This window comes from Vidua chalybeata, chromosome 7, assembly GCF_026979565.1.
Source record: "Vidua chalybeata isolate OUT-0048 chromosome 7, bVidCha1 merged haplotype, whole genome shotgun sequence".
Lineage (NCBI taxonomy): Eukaryota > Metazoa > Chordata > Aves > Passeriformes > Viduidae > Vidua > Vidua chalybeata.
In genome coordinates, this window is record NC_071536.1 from 26,755,226 (window position 1) to 26,774,808 (window position 19,583).

Below are 19,583 nucleotides of genomic sequence, written 5' to 3' on the forward strand. Positions count from 1 at the left end.
GCTCCAAGCAAAATCGTCAGGTAATTTTTCTCAGTTGGTATTTTATTAAATACAAATAGACTAGATGGCTTTTTCTTTATAGAAAATGTATACTCTGTACCTGGAAAGTGATTTGCTAATGTTCTAGTAAAAGAAATCTAACTTCTAATAAAAGTTTTGAGGTTGAATAGATAAGATGTATAATACAGAAATACAGTTTGTCAGTAAGTTTTAGTTTCACTTGGGTATCATGGTGTCTTCATTCTGGAGCTGTAGTGCATTATAAACTCTGTGTTTTTAGCTCTTCCACCTTTTCCAATTGTATACCTTCAACTTTGTGCCTTTACTTTTTGGATTTAGGAATGTAGGGATTTCTGCTCCCCACCTCCCCCTATGGTATATTCATAGTTAGCCATGACAGTGTTGTGTTGCTTTTCACACCATTAATAGTGTCTGCTATTTTTGTTAAGTTAATTTTGTGGAAACTGTCAAGTATTACTGTGTAATTCTGTAAAGAACAAAAGCTAAAAGGAAGAAAACGGTCATATTCTGAAACAAAAAAAAAAACCTGAAGGGTTTTTTTGAAGTTGGGTTTGAGGAACCCTGGTTAGAATTACAAACTTTTATGTAATTTTGGATCTTGTCTTTCCTCTTGCATTACGTTTTCTTCCCAGGTCTTTTTTTACAGATGCTTCTGTAAATTTGTCAATTTATTTTCAAGAGAAGGAAATACATCCCAAAAGGAAAAGTGTTTTTAGATACTCTTAGAAATATGCATGAAGATCATTTATCTTCTTACTTATGTCCAAACGTGAGTGTAGTTTAACAATTTTCAAAACTGTGAATGCATGAAGATGAGTGCAGGGGGCCTGCAGTCTGCCCTTAATGTGTAAGTGTGTCATAACCCCTGACAGGGTGTGACTGTTGGGATCAGTATGCCACAATTTTGGAAAACTTTTGATTTGGCTCAGAATTTCACTTTGTAAGAAGTACAGATACAATTGTTACAAAGTGCGTTTGTACAATTTGCAAATCTGTGGAGTATAGACATCTTTAAGATACTTTGCTAAAGAAACTAAACCCACGAAACTGTGATTTTATATTTCCTGTTTAAAATTGTGTTTCATGTGAGTGATTATAAGATTTGATTGCTTGAACATGCATGATATGTTCCTTGTCAGATTCACTCAGATAATTTTGAATTTCTAATCGTGAACTGTCTTGAAATTGGAAATTGTTTTCTATTAAGAAAGTCTTCGAGAGGAGGCAGAAGTAGGAAGAATACTTAACTTAAGCTGAGGTGAAGTTGTGAAATATAGTAAATAAAGAAATAGATAAAAGGAGGCCTTAAAATTTGGGATGATGTAAAATAGAATGGTTCTTTTGCAACTGGGCAGGTGCACCAGCAAAACTGATCTTGCCTCATGTGGGGAGCTCCTTGTTCCAGTTCCCTGGTGTGCTTTGGGGTCTCTTGAGTGCTCATCCCATGTCCAAGCAAAACCTGACCTGCTGCCTTTCACAGCCCACAGCCACAGCGCTGTGGAGAGGCCGAGTGCCCGGAGTGCAAGGCAGTGTGGCTGAAAGCCAGGGCCACGGATGGACTGAGGTCACTTTTCTGGGCAGCAGTGCGAGAAGACATCCCTTGGTTTGTTTTCTGCTGGAGGAAGAAGTGGAGTTGACAAGCGTTTTCCAGGCAGGTAGCCAGATAGGCATTATTTCAGTGTTTCCCGCGGAAAATCAGTGGGTTTTGGCAAAACTGAAATTTTCCATGTGAAAAGTTCTATTTTATGGAAATGGTGTTTCTGATTAAAAACTAATTTTGATGGAACGTGTCCAATTGGTTACACTAAGCCATAGAATTAGCATCTGCTGTGTTTAAATCTATTGAAGATAATTTGGCTTAGGTTTAGCAACTCTGAACAAAATATACACAGACAACTTTTCCTCCCCGTCTAATACCTCAGTTTTAGTGATAGCCAAAATTCAACTTGATGTTGGCTATGAGTAGAATAAAAGCTTTTTCTGAATTTTGCCAGTTTGTTTTCAGTTCAGACTGCCTTTAACTTCAAAGGCTTCACAGCACAGGTGCCACAGGTGGAACTCCAGCTGCCTGTTCCAGTGGCTGCTCTGGACTTGCGGGTCCTTCAGCATGCAGCAGTATTGATCCCTGGGTGCTCAAGTGGTTCACAGCAAGCCCACAGATTTTCTCCATCATATATTTTCTGTCCGTGTTGGTTTCAGGTAATTGTGGTTGAGGCTTGTACAACATAGTTCATTTACAGTCACACCAAATGAGAATGGGTAACTTTGCATCATTTGGTGTTTTACATGTTTTATCTGCTTAATTGTGTACAACTGTTGAGGACCATCAGTTGTGATTTGCATATAACTTTTCTCTTTTTGATTTCTTAAATTATGTTTAAAAACCTCTCTCATTTGTTGATGGAAAAGCTGAAATCTGAACCTAATTTTCTCTTGCTATATTTCCTTGATTCAGCATGTGTAGTTGGGCTGTTGCTCAAGTTTAGATCTGTTAATAATTAGTGTCATGAAAGGACTGTACTTGATTATGCTAGCTACAGGCAGTTGTGCATTGTCATTAAAGGTTCAAAAATTTTAAAAACTCCTTTTATATACTGAGGCGCTTTTGTTTTCTACTAAGTCTGTGGAGAACCGTAAAGTCTTTTCTTTAATAGGTGAAGAATTTTTTTTAAAGTCATATTGCAAAGGGGAATCAATTATGCTTTGAAACCTTTGAGGAAAACTGTAGGAAGAAATTTGGATGTGGGGGATGTATATTCTCCCCACCCTAAAGCAAGATATTAAATATTAAGTTGTTATCACCTAGTGCTTCTGTACTTTGTCTGAACTTGCTCTGATTTCAGCCCTTTTTTCTTTTGATAGGTAATATTTAGATTTCCTGATCTTTGAGTTGTATCAGAGCCAGATTTCCTTTTAATGAAAGATCTATTTAAATCTATTTAACCTAGTTTAACAACACATTTTAAAAAGTACTGGGGATTTATTTTGAGATGTCTCTATCAAGATATTTTAGTAATGTTTCGTTATAGTCTTCATTTACTACATCTTATTATAGCTTTGAGTCATAAAAGCAAGAATAAGAGATCTAGCTCCAGGAATGGAAAGAGATAGATGTAGTAATCATCTGTGTGAAGGTCATGGATTACCATTTTTAATGATATTTTCAAGCAAGGGCAAGTTATGGATAGAATCAAGTTTAAAATAATGGAGGTAGAACTCACTTGGAAAACTTTTCTATTTATTCCTAGTAATCTTTACACATGATAAACACCTCAAAATATGAACTGACAGCTGCATACTAGGAAACAAGGAGGTTTTATGTCTTATAAATGCATTTGCATATTTGTTTAATTTATAATATTTTTTAAATATAGGAGGATACTTTAAATCACCATTTAGTGATAGGACAGTGCTCCTCTTCCTGTTCTTGTTTTTCCTGGCGGACATATCCTTTACTGACTGCTTCAGCTATCTGCCCTTCCACAGGGATTGGTTGGCTTTTTAAAAAATAAAGTTAGATTTAATCTTTTTCCCTGCTAGCTTTGCCGTTTCCATCCTCAGGGGCTCGTTGCAGGAGTGTGGCTGCTGCTGCTGCCAGGGTGCCTGTGCGTGTTTGCTGCCTGCCTGCCTGAAGTGGCCACAGCTGTGCCCCTGGGGCCTCTTCCCTCTCTGTGGCCTTACTGCCTCACAAGCTGGCACTGCTCTAGCTGGTGCTTGCCATCAACTTGTGTTTTCATATAAAAGGCCTTACATGGTACCAATATTGTTACATAAAGACATTTCTAGCCTCAGCTGCCTTCTCTCTTTGTGAATTGTTTCTTCACACCAAGGTATGGCTTCCCTAAACCATTCTGTAAAGCAGTCACACTGTGATCAGGTGATTCCTGAAGATCAGCTATAGTCCATTGCTTAATAGGGGGATAGGTGTGCTCTTTTTTCTGGTCCTTAAGGTGTGTAGGGGTGTACTGCATATTATAGAGAAATTTTCCATGGTTTTGCTCAAAGTAATCTCTGAAACCTCATGTGAGGTTCTTCACACATCTTGTTCACATGTATGTGTGACTTGTTCCCTAAAACCCCCCTAACACCTGAATAGCACCTAGAAATGAAAAGTCTCCAGGTCAGAAACAAAACAGCTGCACAAATTCATATGATGTTTCCACTCTGATTGTGGCTTCAGTGTGTCCACCTGCAGGACAGGTGTTCCTTGGATCATGTGAAAGTGATGGAAAGGTCTTGTCTCTTCTGCAGTATTGTTGTCATCAGGTCAGTGAGTGCTGAGCCATGAGTTGGCAGGAATAGCTGGAAGGAGGCTTTCTGTTGTCTTTGCATTTGTTCGTTCTCTGGCCTGTAGGACTGATGCAGTGAAAAGGGAGATGGGGGCCCTGATGATGTAGGATGGGGTGGGGGGAAAGGGTCTGACTGTTTTAATTCTAGCTCTTTCTTGGTTGCAGACTTTTAGTCTATTGATTGAGTTTCTTCAGCCTCTCTGACAATGCAAAGCTGTAATGTGTTTGGACAGGTGTTCAATAAGTCTAAATTTGAAGCTTAAAAATGGGTTTAAAAGGAACCATATTGAGCTGTTTGGAATTTATAAGTCTATTTGCCTTTTTTTTTTCCCACTTCTTTTTTCCTTGCCAGAGAATTTTTAATATCTTCTCAGGCTGTTATCTCATCTAGAGTCCTGGATAGTGAAGATGGAGAGGTTATTGTCTACATGTGAAACATGACTGAGCACAGAAAGGGAGGACATAAAGGGTTTAGGTTCAAAATAATTGTAAGTGTTGATGGCATGGTTTCTAAGAACTCTTTTATTTATTGATATTGCTCCTAAACTGCCAGTAGGTGTTGTAATCTCAAACCAATGAATTTTATCTTGCTGTTATGTGTGTTCTGAAATGTTGCATACAGGAGTGAAGCAAAGCAGATACCAGTCTTCCTGTACTGTTCTACTTCTGGCTCAAAACAGAGAAAGGGATCAGCTGAATTTGAGAGGCTTTTTTGTGAGTGTGGTGGATGCAGTTCAAGCATAATGAGTATTGACATTTAATTAGATAGAAGTGTCATTTATAATAGGCTTCTCTGTTAGCTGTGCCCTTTTTCTTGGGAGCAAGGAGGAGCAAGGGAGGGAATTGTCAAATTGTCCAAATAGTTTATTTTTCAGAGAAAACAGTAGTGTGCTACAGTACTATCTCACTAATTTGCTGTGTTCTGGTGTACAGCCTCCAGCTGTGTCTATCAGATCCTATGTAGAGTGACTGAACACTCATTAATTATTATTTTTATGTTAGAAAGTATGAAAATCTGGGAGTGACCAAGCAAGGTGTTTCATCTTTAACCTTTGTCTCTATCAGTAATTATAACAGTGAAAATCTTGCTTCATATCACACAGCAGTTGTTCAAATGTGAAATTCCTTTTTAGAGAAGTAGATAAAAAACATTATTCAAGGAGGTCTTAGCTTGAAAAAAATCCTCGGATAATTTTTTACTGAGAATGCTTATTAATTTAGGCATCAAGACTGCACTGAAATCCACAGCCAAGTCCATGAAACCCTCATGTTCATGAGATGCATTAACAATCTAGAAATTTATCTAAGTGGCTAGAGTATTAAACTACTTCTCTGCTATTGGTTTATATATAGGAGAAGCTGATGGTGGGGGAGAGAGGCTAAATTCAACTTCTTTTCTCTTAGCTGCTGAACTTTTGGCCCAATATTTTCAGAAACTCATATATATGTTAAGAACTCACACTTTTTTTTTGTTAGATTTGGCTTTTCTTATGATTGAGAATGTGGAAAAGGAGGCTGTAAGAGTAGCTTATGGATTGAAATGCAGGTGAGATAATGAATGTTTTGAGGAGAACATGAGTAAGGTTTTCTTGGTGACTTTCAAAAGTGAAGTAGGATTTTCCTTTATTGTTCTATACATCTGGTATCCATGAGGGATTTGCTCAAGCAGCTCAGTGTCTGCAGATAGTAGAGATCTTGGAGGAATGTACAGAAGCAGCTGCAGATCAGCTCAAATTGTGTACTGTTTTTGCACAGGAAGTGTGGAGACTGCTCAGTGTAAGGAAGGATGCAGGAATCCCTGACCCAGGAGCAGGAGAGTTTGGAGTCTGGGAGCTGCCAGCCCCATGCAGGTACCAGGCTAAAGAGCACAGTCTGGTTACCCACCAGTGGAGAGAAGTTGTGGAGGTTTTTGGAACTTCAGCTTCCTAGCTTCCAAAGCCAGTATCTCCTCGTATCCAGGGCTCTTCCCACGACTCTCTGGGCGTGTAGTAGCACTGAAGAACCAGTGGCTGTAGTTATATTGTATGGTCAGAGTAATTGTCCCAGTTGGTCAACAGTAAAGATATGATATGCCTCTTTTTCAGTGAAGTTTTAGGAAAAGTTTAAGAAGTGGCCATATGGTAACTTTTCAGGAGCATATTATCTTTAGTAGAATGAATGTGGTCAATTTATATATAACTGATATTAAATAAGCTTAGAAATAAAACAAGAGGGTTTGATAGAGCCTGGAATCATTAATGATGCCGTTGCCTGGCTAGAAGTCTTGCTGGAAGCCTTGCACCTGGTGACTGCAAAGTGAAATAAGTCAGTGTTTACATATCAACTTTAATGAATGCTAGATACTTTCCATTATTTGGTCAGCATAAAGCAGGAAGGAATCACAGAATCTTAGACTATCCTGAGCTGGGAGGGACCCACAAGGATCCAAGTCCAACTCTCTTTGGAACAATTTCAGGATTGTAGTGCATGAGTCGATTCACTTAAATGAAAATGCATTTCTGCTCTGCTTGAATTTATAAGCAATGTTCTGAAGCTATGTACTGCATCAGAATTGCTGAAAGCTTTCAAAACAAATTTTTGAAAGACAAAAGACAAGAACATTTTCTTTGGACTTAATGTGGAATTCCCTCAGAAAACGCATGACCAGCTAATGTTTAGCATTTTCAAACTAGTTTGGATTGAAACATTTAATGTAGTGTCACTAATGTGTTTTCAATAAACCTCTATGAAGATGGGCTCTAGGTGTATCTCAGTGTTTGTCTGAATTGCAATATGTTGTATTATTCTGTTTAAACCTTCATAATTGTCTTTGTACTTTTAAAAGGGTGGGTTTTGTTTTTGTTATATATATATATATATATATAATTAAGTTGTCTGGATAATTTTAGTAAAGATGGGGTCTGCATTTTACTTAATATATTCAAGCTGCATCATGTTATAAGGACATGGGTCTTCTATAAGTCTGACCTACTTTCCTACTTCTTGTAGGAAATTCATGTACAGTGTTGGACCCAAATGAGCAGGTGGGCCACAAATCCATGCCTTCTGGGTTGCTAAAATACAAGCTCCTAAACAAATGGAAATCTGGCAATGCGTGAGCTTCTTTAGCTGCTTTAGATGAGCCATGAAAAATTAAATTCTCATGTCCTTGCATGCACATGTGCTTACAGTAAATGTGTTAAGGTGGTTGTTTTTCTGTACATTACTTCAAGAGTTCTTTTAAAGAAAGTTCGCATCAAGTCAGCAAATTGGCTGCACTCTTGGATAAATTAAATTTCAGGTAATTACCTGCTTAACCAACTGCTTATTTATTAAGCTGCTTAAAATCAGTTAGTTTATTGTAAGCCCAAGCAAATTGTCATTATGCTGTATACATTTACATAAAAGAATAAAGGATGCCGAAAATTCACTTGTGAAGCTGCTGTATGCTCTTTAGTGCCCTAACCAAGCCAGTATTGCAGGAATGTTCTGCCCTTTGATAGGGAACACTCCCTGGAATTGCTTCACCACTTGAAACCTGAGCTCAGGCAGGAAATGTACAACTTACTCCCTCCACAGACCTGGAAGGTAAGTGGAGTTGCTTTGCACAAATTCTGTCCTTCTCCAGTTGCTGTAGCAGCATGTTCTTTAGATTGTTAATTCACATAAGTATTACATGCTTACCAGAAGACGCTGAAAAATTGTAAGCAGAAAACCTTCATCATATGTGAAGATTAAATCCAGTTTAAATAATCCACTTGCATGTATAAAAATATTTTAGCATTAAGTGGCTGTGGCACTGCCCACCACATGGATATGCACACACAGTAGTACCTTGCTTAAGTTAACCTGCTGTTTAAGCCAGTTGTTCTCAAACTGATTTTTTGTTTAAGTCTCAGCTTTTGTTTTTATACTCCTATTTCTTTTGGGGATGCAAATTTTACTTTGGAGCTTAAAGCAGTCCTCTGTTCCATACTAACATTAGCTATAATATTTTTATTGCAGAAGTCTGCAATGAGTGTAGCTGAATTTCTATCAGATTTTCTCATTTTATATATCAATATTTGTTAGGAAATCAGCTGCAATTTGTAACCTTATAAGCAAGAGCTAGCCATCTCACTATAAGTAAGTTTTCAAAATATATAGCAAGAATGGCAATATGTGTTTGGGTGACATAATACTGTCTGTGTTCTTGGTGTATGTATTTCTGAAAGAAAGAAGTTGCGAAGATGATATGGGTACAGTCTGGGGCCAATTATGTTGTAAAACAAGTGTGTCAGTAAAACCAGTAATTGAAGGGTCTATCTGTGCTTAACAACTGCGTCCTTTTTGTTAAGTGTACATGTGCTGATAGAGGTTTAAATATGGGTTGTGTGCACATGATTGGCCACAAAGCGGTTCCATGTAATAACCCTGGCAGGTCTTAGAAGGAGGAGTATTTTTGGAAGTGCATGTGATGGTGCAGGTGTTTTAACATATTTTCTACATTCTTCCATAGTTTCTTTGCTGACGTATAGGGAAAGAGTGGCTTGCAGAAAACAGTTCTTTGTCACCTTCTCTCTATTACTTTCATGGCTGTTTTATTTCCATTTTGTAGATGCATTTCAGGATTTGAGTCATTATACTTGCAAAACTGTGTTCTGTAGTTGCAAAAACCTCTTCGCTTCATGCAAGAAACTTGTCTACTATGAGATGGTGGTTCCAACTACTGTGTATTTTATATGGGACATAGAATATAACGTTTCATTGCGTAATCTGAAAGTACAAAACATAGTTTCTTAAGTCCATGGAGAAAACATTCATGAATGACTAATGTCCAGCACAATGGGAGTATGAGCTTCACACTGGGAAGATGCTGAACTCCAGACTGTGGAGCAGCATGAGAAGTGTGTGTGTCCTATTTGTTTGTTTCGTCCTTAAAGAGAGTGGAGAAGTCGTTGCCCTTCCAGTCTGCAAGCTACTGTTGTTCTGGCCCAATATAGCTGCTCCTGTTTCCATAGCAAACTTATAATACAGTGACTCTTTCTTGAATTTGATCATTTCATTTATGTACATTGAGAAAAAATCCAGTCATTGTCTGTAACTGTGCAATGTTTTTTGTTTGGCTGGAGCAAAGATGATCTATATTACAGCAAGAGCCTTGATCTGCAGGTTGGGTCTGTTGAAGGGACTGAGTGAATGGTTTCATGGTGATAAAGGATTTTGAGGGTCACTAAGGGATGATTTTCTCTTCGCTCACTCTTACGGATTTGTTGCTGTATCTGAAACATAGTTTTCTGTCTAGTTTAAGGCAGTGATGAGGAAGGAAAAATATTGCTGGTCTTGTCTTGATCAGCAAATAAGACAAAAATAGAGGAAAGAACAGGAGAAACGGTGAGACTTAACTTTTTCTTCTCTTAAAACATGATGGTTTCTAGCTTTTAACAAGTCTTTTTTTTTTTCTCCTCTGCTGCAAAACTGTGTATTGTTGAGTTAGACTCTTCTAGCTCACTACCAAATGGATTTGTGAGGACTGCAGTACTTATTTGAAAGCTGAACAGTCCTTTGTGCATTACTGTTTGTATTTGTGGAAAAGCACTCTGAAGATTACACTCTCAATGTTTCTTGGTTCATTTGTTACTTTTTCAAATCCTTGTGTATTACACCTGCCAAGGGATTGATTCCGTGGTATGGAGAAACTAATTTTAATCAATTTGTGTGCTTTCCTGAAACCTTCTTACTTTCAGCTCAGCAGCAAATATCATCCTAAAATTTTGGCTGTAGTTATCACTTGTGCAGCTGCACTGATAATGCCAACCTTTATGCCATTATGACTAGTAAGGCTTGTAGATTGTGTCTATGTGGCAAAACACTGTTTGTGAAATGCTACGCGGTTGGCTCAGATCACTGGTGTGGAGGTTCAATTCCTCTTTGATGCTTAAAGGTTTTCTCCTGCTTTTTATTTTTGAGATCTGTAGAAGGTATAGCAGAAGCAACCTCTCCATGAGGAGTTGTCAGATGGACTTGTTTTTAGGGTTTACTTGAGAGTTTTAATGTTTGTGACACAATTTTTCATACATTTTTCATTAAGACATAGTCATAAATTTAGCAGCTGATGGCTTTATCTAGTCCCTGTATCATTCAGTTTGTCATGTTGGTTTAGCAAAACAAAAATAAACTTGCTGTAGTTCTACATGAATACAGCATTTCAGTTCTGAAGCCAGTGACTGAGTAGCCAAAATAAAAAAGCTGCCTAGTGAGGAAGCAAGTACTTGTTAATCTGAAAATGCTGAGTAAGTCAAAACAAGCATTTTGCAAGGATGGATGATCATCAAGCAGATTTTTTTATGTCTCAGGTGTGTGGTCATACTTAAAGAGCTGAAGATGTGATCTAGAAAAGCAAAATACCTCAGGCATTTTTAGGGCAGTTGCTCAGGAGGTTGTCTGCAGGCAGTGGAAAGATGATTGAACTGCAAAGTCCCAGCTTGGTTCTTGGTCTTCCACTTTCCCATGAGAGCCTATGTATTTAAGTTACCAACTATTTAGGAGGGATTGATCTTTCATTTCTTACCCCTCCCTTTTCATTTATGTATATTGGAGCATAGATACCTCTTATGATCCATGCAAGCTCTCTAATCACTGCTGGAATGTTTGCTGTCCTCTGCTAAATTCTCCTTTTTTTTTTTTTTTTTTTTTTTTATCATCATATGCTCCTATCCCCCTCTACAAATGTGAAGCCAACATGTAGATGTGTTTAAAGGCTTCATAATCTTATGCAAGATAAGGAAAATCAATAATTGTATATTTGGTTTTGAATATACCTGTGTTCTTTTGGTACACTTAGGGTATTTTAATTTTATGTCTCAATATATTCTCTACTTAAGTTACAAAACTTTGTTTGCTTACGCCCTTGTCAAAGGATGTAGAAATAGTTTGCTGAATGTATAATTAAGTGAATCACAGGCCCTGATCCTTTGAGGCCCTTGAGAAAGTAGCTGGTATTATTGGGTAGAGCTAATAGCTTCAGGTGGGCACATAAGGGCTTTGCTGGGCTGGGGCTGGATGATCATCACCAGAATCTTGCATTTGAAAAGTGAAAGTCAATTCTTACATTTTATTTATCAGCTCTCAGAACACAGCGTACAATTGTGATGGTCATGGTTGCTTGCTGAGAGGATGAGAGTTGTTTGTGCTCCCAAACTACATGTTTAAATCCAGTCAAAATGACATAGACAGAAGATTCAGTAGTTTGACAAACATTAAACTATTCGTGTTGTAATTAAAAAAAAAGGGGAAAAGAAACAATGGTAATGTTTTTGTTACCACTGTGCATTCTCATGTTTTATGATTTTACAGTGAATGCACTCGTCTTGCAGAATAATGCCTCAAAGTCTTGTGTGTTTTCGGTTTTATTCTTCTCCATAAAGCTTTTTATATAAGCTTTTTTTTGCTGTTTTGCACTGAAATTAGTTACTTAATTGCATCTAATATCAGGAAGCTGGTAGCCATGATGCCCAGCAATTACAGAGCTTTTTGAATTGAAAATGTTGCTGTGAATCTTTAAAAACAAACCAAAAAGCCCAATGAAAAAAACAGCAAACCCACAAAACAACCTTAAAATAGGGAGGGTGTGGACAATGGGCAGAAAGTAAAGGACTGAGTATTTTGGTATAAGATTGTGTTCTAACATGTAAGACGTTGCTTTGTTATTGGCTATTGTGAATTTAGTATTCATTTTTCTTTTGTCAGTAATGGAGATTTTAAATAATGGACTTGCTGTGTTTTCACCTTTCTTTGAAGTGAGACATTCTTGCATTTGAGTTTTTTGGCTCTTTTTTAAATTTTCTGTTGGTTTTGCCTGCAGACCCTGTGTGGACAGTAATGACCGCACGTTTCCGATTGCCTGCTGGCAGAACCTACAATGTCCGAGCATCTGAGCTGGCACGAGACAGGCAGCATACGGAGGTGGTCTGCAACATTCTTCTCCTGGATAACACTGTACAAGCTTTCAGAGTTAATGTAAGTAATGGTCTTATTGAAAATCAATATCTAGCTTATTGCAGATCAATATCCCGAGCTTGCTTTCCTTTTCTGCATTTGTATGGCTGGAGTTTGACTTTGAAACAGTGTTAAGTAGAGAATAAAAGGGGAAGTTGTGTTCAGGCAGGCATGCTTGTACATGTGCACAGTTTTACTGGGAACTTAGTCATTCTGGCATCCTCTGTCATACTAACACATCTTCATTTCAAAATCCAATGTACGAAGCGTAATTTATTTCTAGTAATGCTCTTAATGGATTAAAGTTTTCCAGTGGAAATGGAGGACAGTTTTGCCATTGAGTTGAATGAAGCTTTTGTTCTGCTGCATTCTGGTTTTTGAGTTTTGAGCACAAGTAAGATGGAGTCTTCCCATAGCTGTGTAGCTGTGTAGTTCAATCACCTGTATGGTTATACTTGGTCACAGCTGCCATCTTAGAGTATCTCCCTGCTCTTTGCTTTCCTCAGATAATATTCTTGTTCTGTGATTTCCCTCACTTAAGCTCACCACCTTCTATTACACTAATGAGAATGACAGGAAGGAAAATGGAAAACTGGTTGCTGAATATTGAGAACTGTTAATGGAAAAAAGCAATAACTTTTACACATGAACCTGGAATTTAAAATAGGCTATTTATGCCATTTGCTAATAAAAATGTTCATGATGTTGTTTATATGTTACACAAGTGCACCCCTTTCTTTCAGCTTCCTGGTGGGGGGAGAAAAATAGGCAAGGACCTCACAAGAAAGCATTAAAGCATTTAAGTCATCTGTGTGTAAGAACCAGAACTCAACAGGAAAGAAGCTGTAGGTTTTCCTGTGGTAGTAGAATTCTGCTTTTACTTTAAAAGCTATAGAATTGATGACTTATATAGAGAAAAGTTGAATAATGTGATGGTGAAAGTTAACAGGTGGTGTAATAATTAAAATTTCTCAGAAGGAAATTGAACTTCAGCAAATGGAGTGTAGGAGTATCAAATAAGGCTGTGGGACTTCAGATGGGAAGTGAGGGAGAAAGTGAAGCCATTGTCAAATCTATGTGGAAAAATCGAATTCAGACCATTTGAAGAAGTTCTAATGCTCAGTAATTATATTGAATTGTGACATCCAGTGTTCAGCAAGGATACTGATATATTAGAATGTTTCAGGGAAGATTTGTGAGAGGGATTGCATTTTTCTGTTCTGTAATCAGAGCCTGCAGCTTCTCATCAGAAATTAAATCTGTTATCTGGCAAAAATTGCAAAGATCCAACATCCAGAGGCTTAAGGTTCAGAGGCAGATCTGATGTTTATTTGTTTTAGATATGTCAGTCAAGATGGAAGGGTTTAGGATATTCTCTTGAGGCACTTTTGTAGCTCATTCAAAAAATACTTAATTTTTCTGGACTTCTGAGTAGTAAAATGTGGGAATTTTGGAGAAGAGCTGAGGGATGGATTTTTAAAGACTTTAATTTAGTACCCTCAAGCCTCTTTTCCCTTCTGGGATAATTTTTGCTATATCCTTTCCCCTTTTCTGTATGTCTTAACTTCTTATCCTTGCTAACAGTTTCCCAGATTATACTGCCTGCCAAAAAGTAATATGTGCAAAATGTAGTTGGACATAAAGCATTAGAAGTGCATAAGAAATTGTAAATGTTGTCATCTTTGCTTTCAGGTGCATGAGTTTTCCATTAAAATATCTGTCTTACGGGTTTTTCTTATTAAGAATGTAAAAAATGGGAAAAATAAGGAATAATTGTTGGGCAGTAGTTATGGGAGATGTGTTTCTTTCTGATCTAGGTGTTCAAAAGCTGTACATTTTTAGAGGATACTAGAAAAGTAGGAAAGCTGTAAATCCTCAAATGTCTGTTCTGTGTCTCCCAAGAAAAAATTATGTAATATGTTCTTACCACCTTCTTAGTGTACTAAATATTTTAGTTGCATGGATCATGCTTTACTGCTTATACAGATCAGCCTGCAAGTTTGCCTATTAAAACTGAGTTTAGGGAATAAAAAGTTCCTTGGTGCTGAACATCTTGATCTCATGTCTTAGCCTCAATCTGTTTTTTCACAATAGGGAATAATAATAAAGTATTCATTCATAGCAAATGTAACCTACATGCTGTACAGGTTCTCAGGTTTTATAGCTTTGTTTTACTTTATTGTGGTTGACACTATACTTAGCCATAAATATTTATGGACTTGTTTTCAAAATAGGAAGAACAAAGATAATATCAAATAAATTAGCACCTCTTTTTTTTTTTTTCTCCTGGTGATTGCTATAGGTATTCTGTATGCTAATGATTGTAAAATCATCTGGAGGATGCAGTGGTATGCTAATAAAAATGTACTTAAATGCTATTTCTTCTCCAACAGCAAAGTGCTGATCACAGACAATGTCCCTTGATAATTTATGTGATGTTCTAAGTTCACAATCCAGCCAGCCCTTTCCACTGATCTGAAAAAAAGGCACCTTTGTGCTAAGCCTTACCTTGTAGACAGCGTAACAAATCAAACCAGATAATCCCCGTGGACTGCAGCCAGAGAAAGGCTGCATTGGTTCCCAGCAGATGAATCAGTTGGAATTAACCTGTGCATGTGTTTGAGGAGTACAAACCTTTTCTCTAAAATGCTTCCCAAACGAAGAAATCCTCCTTCAATCCTGAAAAGCAGACTTCAGCAGAACATGTAGCTGGAAGAAAGAAGGCTGACGTGAGTTAACAACATGATCAGGAGGATTTGCATTACCGTAAATCTGTTTCTTCAAGATCAAATTACTTTAATTTGTTTTAATTACTTGTTTAAATACCTAAAATTACATCTTTTCCATGCAGGTTGACTTACTTAAATTTCCTGAAAGCCAATATATCAAGGTAGATGGGGTGGGTTGTTCTGTGAGCAAGGCTAATGGTCACGGATAAATGTTTCAATTTGGAGCCTTTACTATCCCAGAACTACAAACTTAATGAATTTATACTCTAATGGAAGCAAAATTTAAAAACCTGTAAAATAATTCAAACCAAATAAGAAAAGAACAAACCAAACAAAAATCCCCATACCACCCCCTCTAATTTTAGAAGTTCTTAGTAATTTAATCTTCAGCATTACTTAGATACTTGCCCTTTTTTCTTTGACAAAAAAAAAAAAAAAAAAAAAAAAAAAAGAAGAAATTAAAAGAATAGCATCAGTTGTAGAAGGAAAGGAGACAGTTGTGCAGTGTTGGGGAATGCACCTCCTGGAGCAGCAACCCAGGCATTGTGGTGAGCTGCCAGTAGTGAAGGAGCCAGCACCGCATCCCACAAATGTGAGCAGCAGAGCTGTGACTGCTCCAGGAGAGCCCAGAACCTGTCATCCCCTTCCTCTGGCATCAGAAGTCCAAATTTTTTTGGGCTGACATGGCAGCAATGTCTTGTGGTGTTTGCAGTTCTGTTGGCAGCAGCAGAACCAGAGTGTCAGCAATGGGGACTGAGAAGAGGGTGGGAGTTGGTAAGCAGGCATCAGACCTGTGTAATGTGTAAACCTGCAGGTGTCTGCCTAAATTTTCACACATGGTGTTTGTGAACAAGTGACAATCATTTTGCAATTAAAAGTGAATCTATAAATAGCTAGTGGTACTGGATGATAAATAGTTCATAAAATGCAGTTCATGTATTGATGCCTAGTGTTCATGTCAAATTTGTCCTAAGAGGCCAAAATCTGTGAGATATTCTGCCTCCAGCAATGACTAGTAAGTGCATATAACCCTCTAATTCTTCAATTTGGACAAAAATGGACATTTTTGTGTCTAACTCCTGTGGTTTTGTCTTAGATAGTTCCCATTTTTCATATGTGTTTTCATTATTTCTTGTTTTATGAGGAAATAATGTTTAAGTTGGCTCTGTAGCAACAAAGCAAGTTTCTTATTATGCTCATCTACATTTATTTGGTTTGCTTTTTTATTAAAAAATCAGATATTTAAACTTGCTATCATACTGTTTTATAATTTTGAGCAGCTATTCAATGTTATGATAGTATTACAAGTATTTTGGATCTTTTTCAACAAGCAGAATTGTGACCTTCGCCTACTTTGGCAAGCTGCAACATCATTACATAAATATCAGAGATGGGTTAAGCTAAGGTCTGGTTTTGCTAGATGCTTATCTTTATTTTGCACAAAGTAAAACATTGTGATCCAAACAAATGCTTCATGTTGAAACCTGTCTTCTCTTAACAAATTTGCTGCTCAACTGCAGGAAAAATACCTTCCTTGTGGTTGTGGAATGATGTTCTGTGTTTCTTAATTCAAACTGATCAGCCAGTTCTAAGCTTTTTCATTAGGAAACATTTGTTCAGGTTTTTAAGAAACAGTATACATTGGCAGGATTAGATTGGAAAAAAGCTACAGAGATGGTATCTGCATGCTGTTAGAGGATATAATGTGTCAGCTGTGGTAATTGCAAGGGTAAACTTAGGTTCCAGACATCTCCCATTTTCTGGTAGTTACTGTTAAAAGTTCTTAGTTTGTGTTCTTATTTAAATCTACATGGGAAAAATGCCAAGAGGCAATTAGTGTTGCTATGTAATTTTAAAATTAGCTTTATTTGCTGTAAAAACTGTACTGATTATTGGTTTATTTCAAAATACAACAGAAACTCCTAATTTAGTAAAAATTTAAGTGACTATATTTGGATTGTATATAAAAATGCCTTATGCGTTTATGCTGTTGTACATTTATTTATTAACATCTGGTTTTTTTCTTTGCTTGTTTTTAGTAATTTGTAAAGTAAATTTTTCAGTGGTGGACTCTTAACAATGGTGCTTCTACATTTCATAAGATATTTTCTCTGTACCATTTTAAAAAATAAAAATAAGGTCCTTTGCAAAGTAAATACAGGAAATTTTAGGTCACTTCAATTTAGTCAAATTTATATGGGACCTGAAATAGATCCCTTATGTAATTTCAACATAGAGATACATGCAGAGTTATGGGTATGATCATCCTCATGGGATTAACTTCAAACATAATTTGTGGATAATTATACTCTACTTTTTTATTATTATGAAATAAGTTATCATTCTTCTTGGAGTTTTAAGGCTCAGATAACTGCCTCTGACAGTTTATTAAACTTCAGTTGAATTCAATTTCATCTGAACAAAAAAAAGTTAATTTTGATAGGATGCTCTTAGATGCTAACAGATGTCTGAAGGTAGATTTGTAGATTTTTCTCTTGTACGGATATTAATGGGATTCTTGCAACCTTATCTTGATCTTTTAGCTACATACTTCCATTTTAACAACTGTAAAGGTAAACTGTTAGTAATCTCTGCAAAGCAGTGTCCTTTGGGAGCAGAACAGCAGGGCTTTTTTGTTCTAAAACTCTAAAATTATTCTTACTGCCTACAGTAAACTAGGCAAGGTATATCAAATCCATTGTAGCTGCAATAACACTTGGCACCTAGAAAATTATTAGAAGCTTCTCTGCTTGGTGACAAGTAGAAATTCTGGGTAGAAAATGTATCAATCTTCTTTCATATTTCTTCTTGTTTGACAGTTCTTGCAGAATTTTGCTTGTCTTTTGTATTTCAAGATGCTATGACACTTTTAACCTCTTTGGGAAACTCCCTTCAGATTTCACCAAATGTATTTATTGAGTCCTGTCATAATGACACACTCAGAGTTTCAATTACTATGTTGGCAGTATTTCCAGGTTAGGCAAAAAAATTGCTAGGTACTAACAACTACAGATTCTTTTTATATCATTTTGTGGGTGAAATTTGTCCCTGTAGTAGAAATCAAGTTTGTTCACTTGACTCTGAGAAGAAGTGTTACTGTTACTCAGTTTCATTGAATAAATTCATTTAGAGTGGAGTGCTATCTTAGAATGTATGTAAATGATACTTCTTGGTTAGATATTTGGCTCTTTCAGCTGTCTCTGCCATTAAACTTTAGAAACATTTTCAATATGCTGGTTCATTAAAAGTCAGGAATAGATTTTCAGATCAAGAAGGATAATTTGTGTAGACCTGTACATTTCAATTAAGTGACCCAGACAAGATTCTTGTTTGCACTGAGTTCTTTATTAATTCCTGAACTTTTTTTTTCCTTTTCTGTTCTCCTTTTAAATATCAAGATTGGCTAATGAAAGGCTTTCAGAAATAATCATGTAGCTAGCTGAGAAGTGAGAAGTTCTTACTGTCAGAAAATGACAGAGAAGAAAAATGATTTCCTTACATATGTTTCAAAAAGAGATGAAGCTCATTTAAAAATAGTGCTGCTGGGATACACTTTGTGATATTTTAAAAAGTGCTGCTAGAGCACATCTGAAAGAATTTATATGTGCTATACCTGCCTGAAATCTGTGTGTCCAGTTGTAGATATTTATTGATTAAAGAAAAGGTCTCTATTTTTTGTCTGCAGAAACACGATCAGGGCCAAGTTCTGTTGGATGTAGTCTTCAGGCATCTTGATTTGACTGAGAGAGATTACTTTGGTTTACAGTTGGCTGATGAATCTACTGATAACCCTGTAAGTTATCCCTTATAAAACTCTGTTTTATAAGTACAGTTTTAAAACTCATAATCATGTTCATCACTGTGCTTTGTGTTATTTACAGAGATGTAAATAGAAGCCATTGCAAGATTGTGCCATCTTCCCCAACTGTGTCATTTGTGACGGTCTCTATCATCTTGTAGTTATGAGAAAATTGCATGTTAATGGTCACAAATTTGGAGTAAAATATTGAGTTCTGTGCTTATGAAATAATATATTAAAAAGATATTGCTTGTTTTAATGTATCTGCTTACTAGATTGCATTATCATAGTAAAAAAAAAATCTGTTTTAGATTTGTTTTGTGGTTGTTTTTGTCATTAGGACTTCAAGAATAATGAGGGAGTTTTAGATTGTCGTGTATGCAGTTTCCGTTTCTAGCTCAAATATCTGGTGATCTTTCAATAGTGCTTCATACAGTCCAGTATCTGACAAGGGCTGTCATCTCATCACCTTAACAAAGAAGGGACTCCCTTGGAAATGAGTATTTACAGCAGTCCATTGGCTTAATTGAAAGGAAATTCAACACAATGAAACTTTGTAAATCACGAGTGGAAACCAAGAGATGCAAATGTAACATTCACTTCACTAGATACAGTGGTATTACTGGGATCTTGATTGCCTAAAGAGCACTTCTTGGATATTTTCTTTCATAAGTATCAAATGGTCAATACTTGTTTTGCAAAGTGCAGTTTAGCTAAGTATTATTCCTTATAAGACAGTTGTTTACCTAATTCTTATTATATGTGCAGCACAATGATGGGGTCAAAACT

The 19,583-nt window shown here is 36.7% G+C and overlaps 1 protein-coding gene across 4 annotated transcripts in view; it reads left to right on the forward strand.

Moving 5' to 3' along the window:
- Positions 1-19,583, forward strand: part of PTPN4 (protein tyrosine phosphatase non-receptor type 4) — a 108,832-nt gene that overhangs the window by 26,195 nt on the left and 63,054 nt on the right. For 3 of the 4 annotated variants that reach the window (XR_008431739.1, XM_053947075.1, XM_053947077.1), the window contains exons 2-3: positions 12,133-12,287; positions 18,681-18,788. Coding sequence is in view for 3 of the 4 variants with exons in the window: in XM_053947075.1 (XP_053803050.1) it covers positions 12,133-12,287; positions 18,681-18,788 (263 nt within the window). In the remaining variant the exon portion in view is untranslated. Of the gene's footprint in view, positions 1-7,792; positions 7,878-12,132; positions 12,288-18,680; positions 18,789-19,583 lie in introns of all 4 variants that reach the window. The other variant, XM_053947076.1, reaches the window with a different exon arrangement.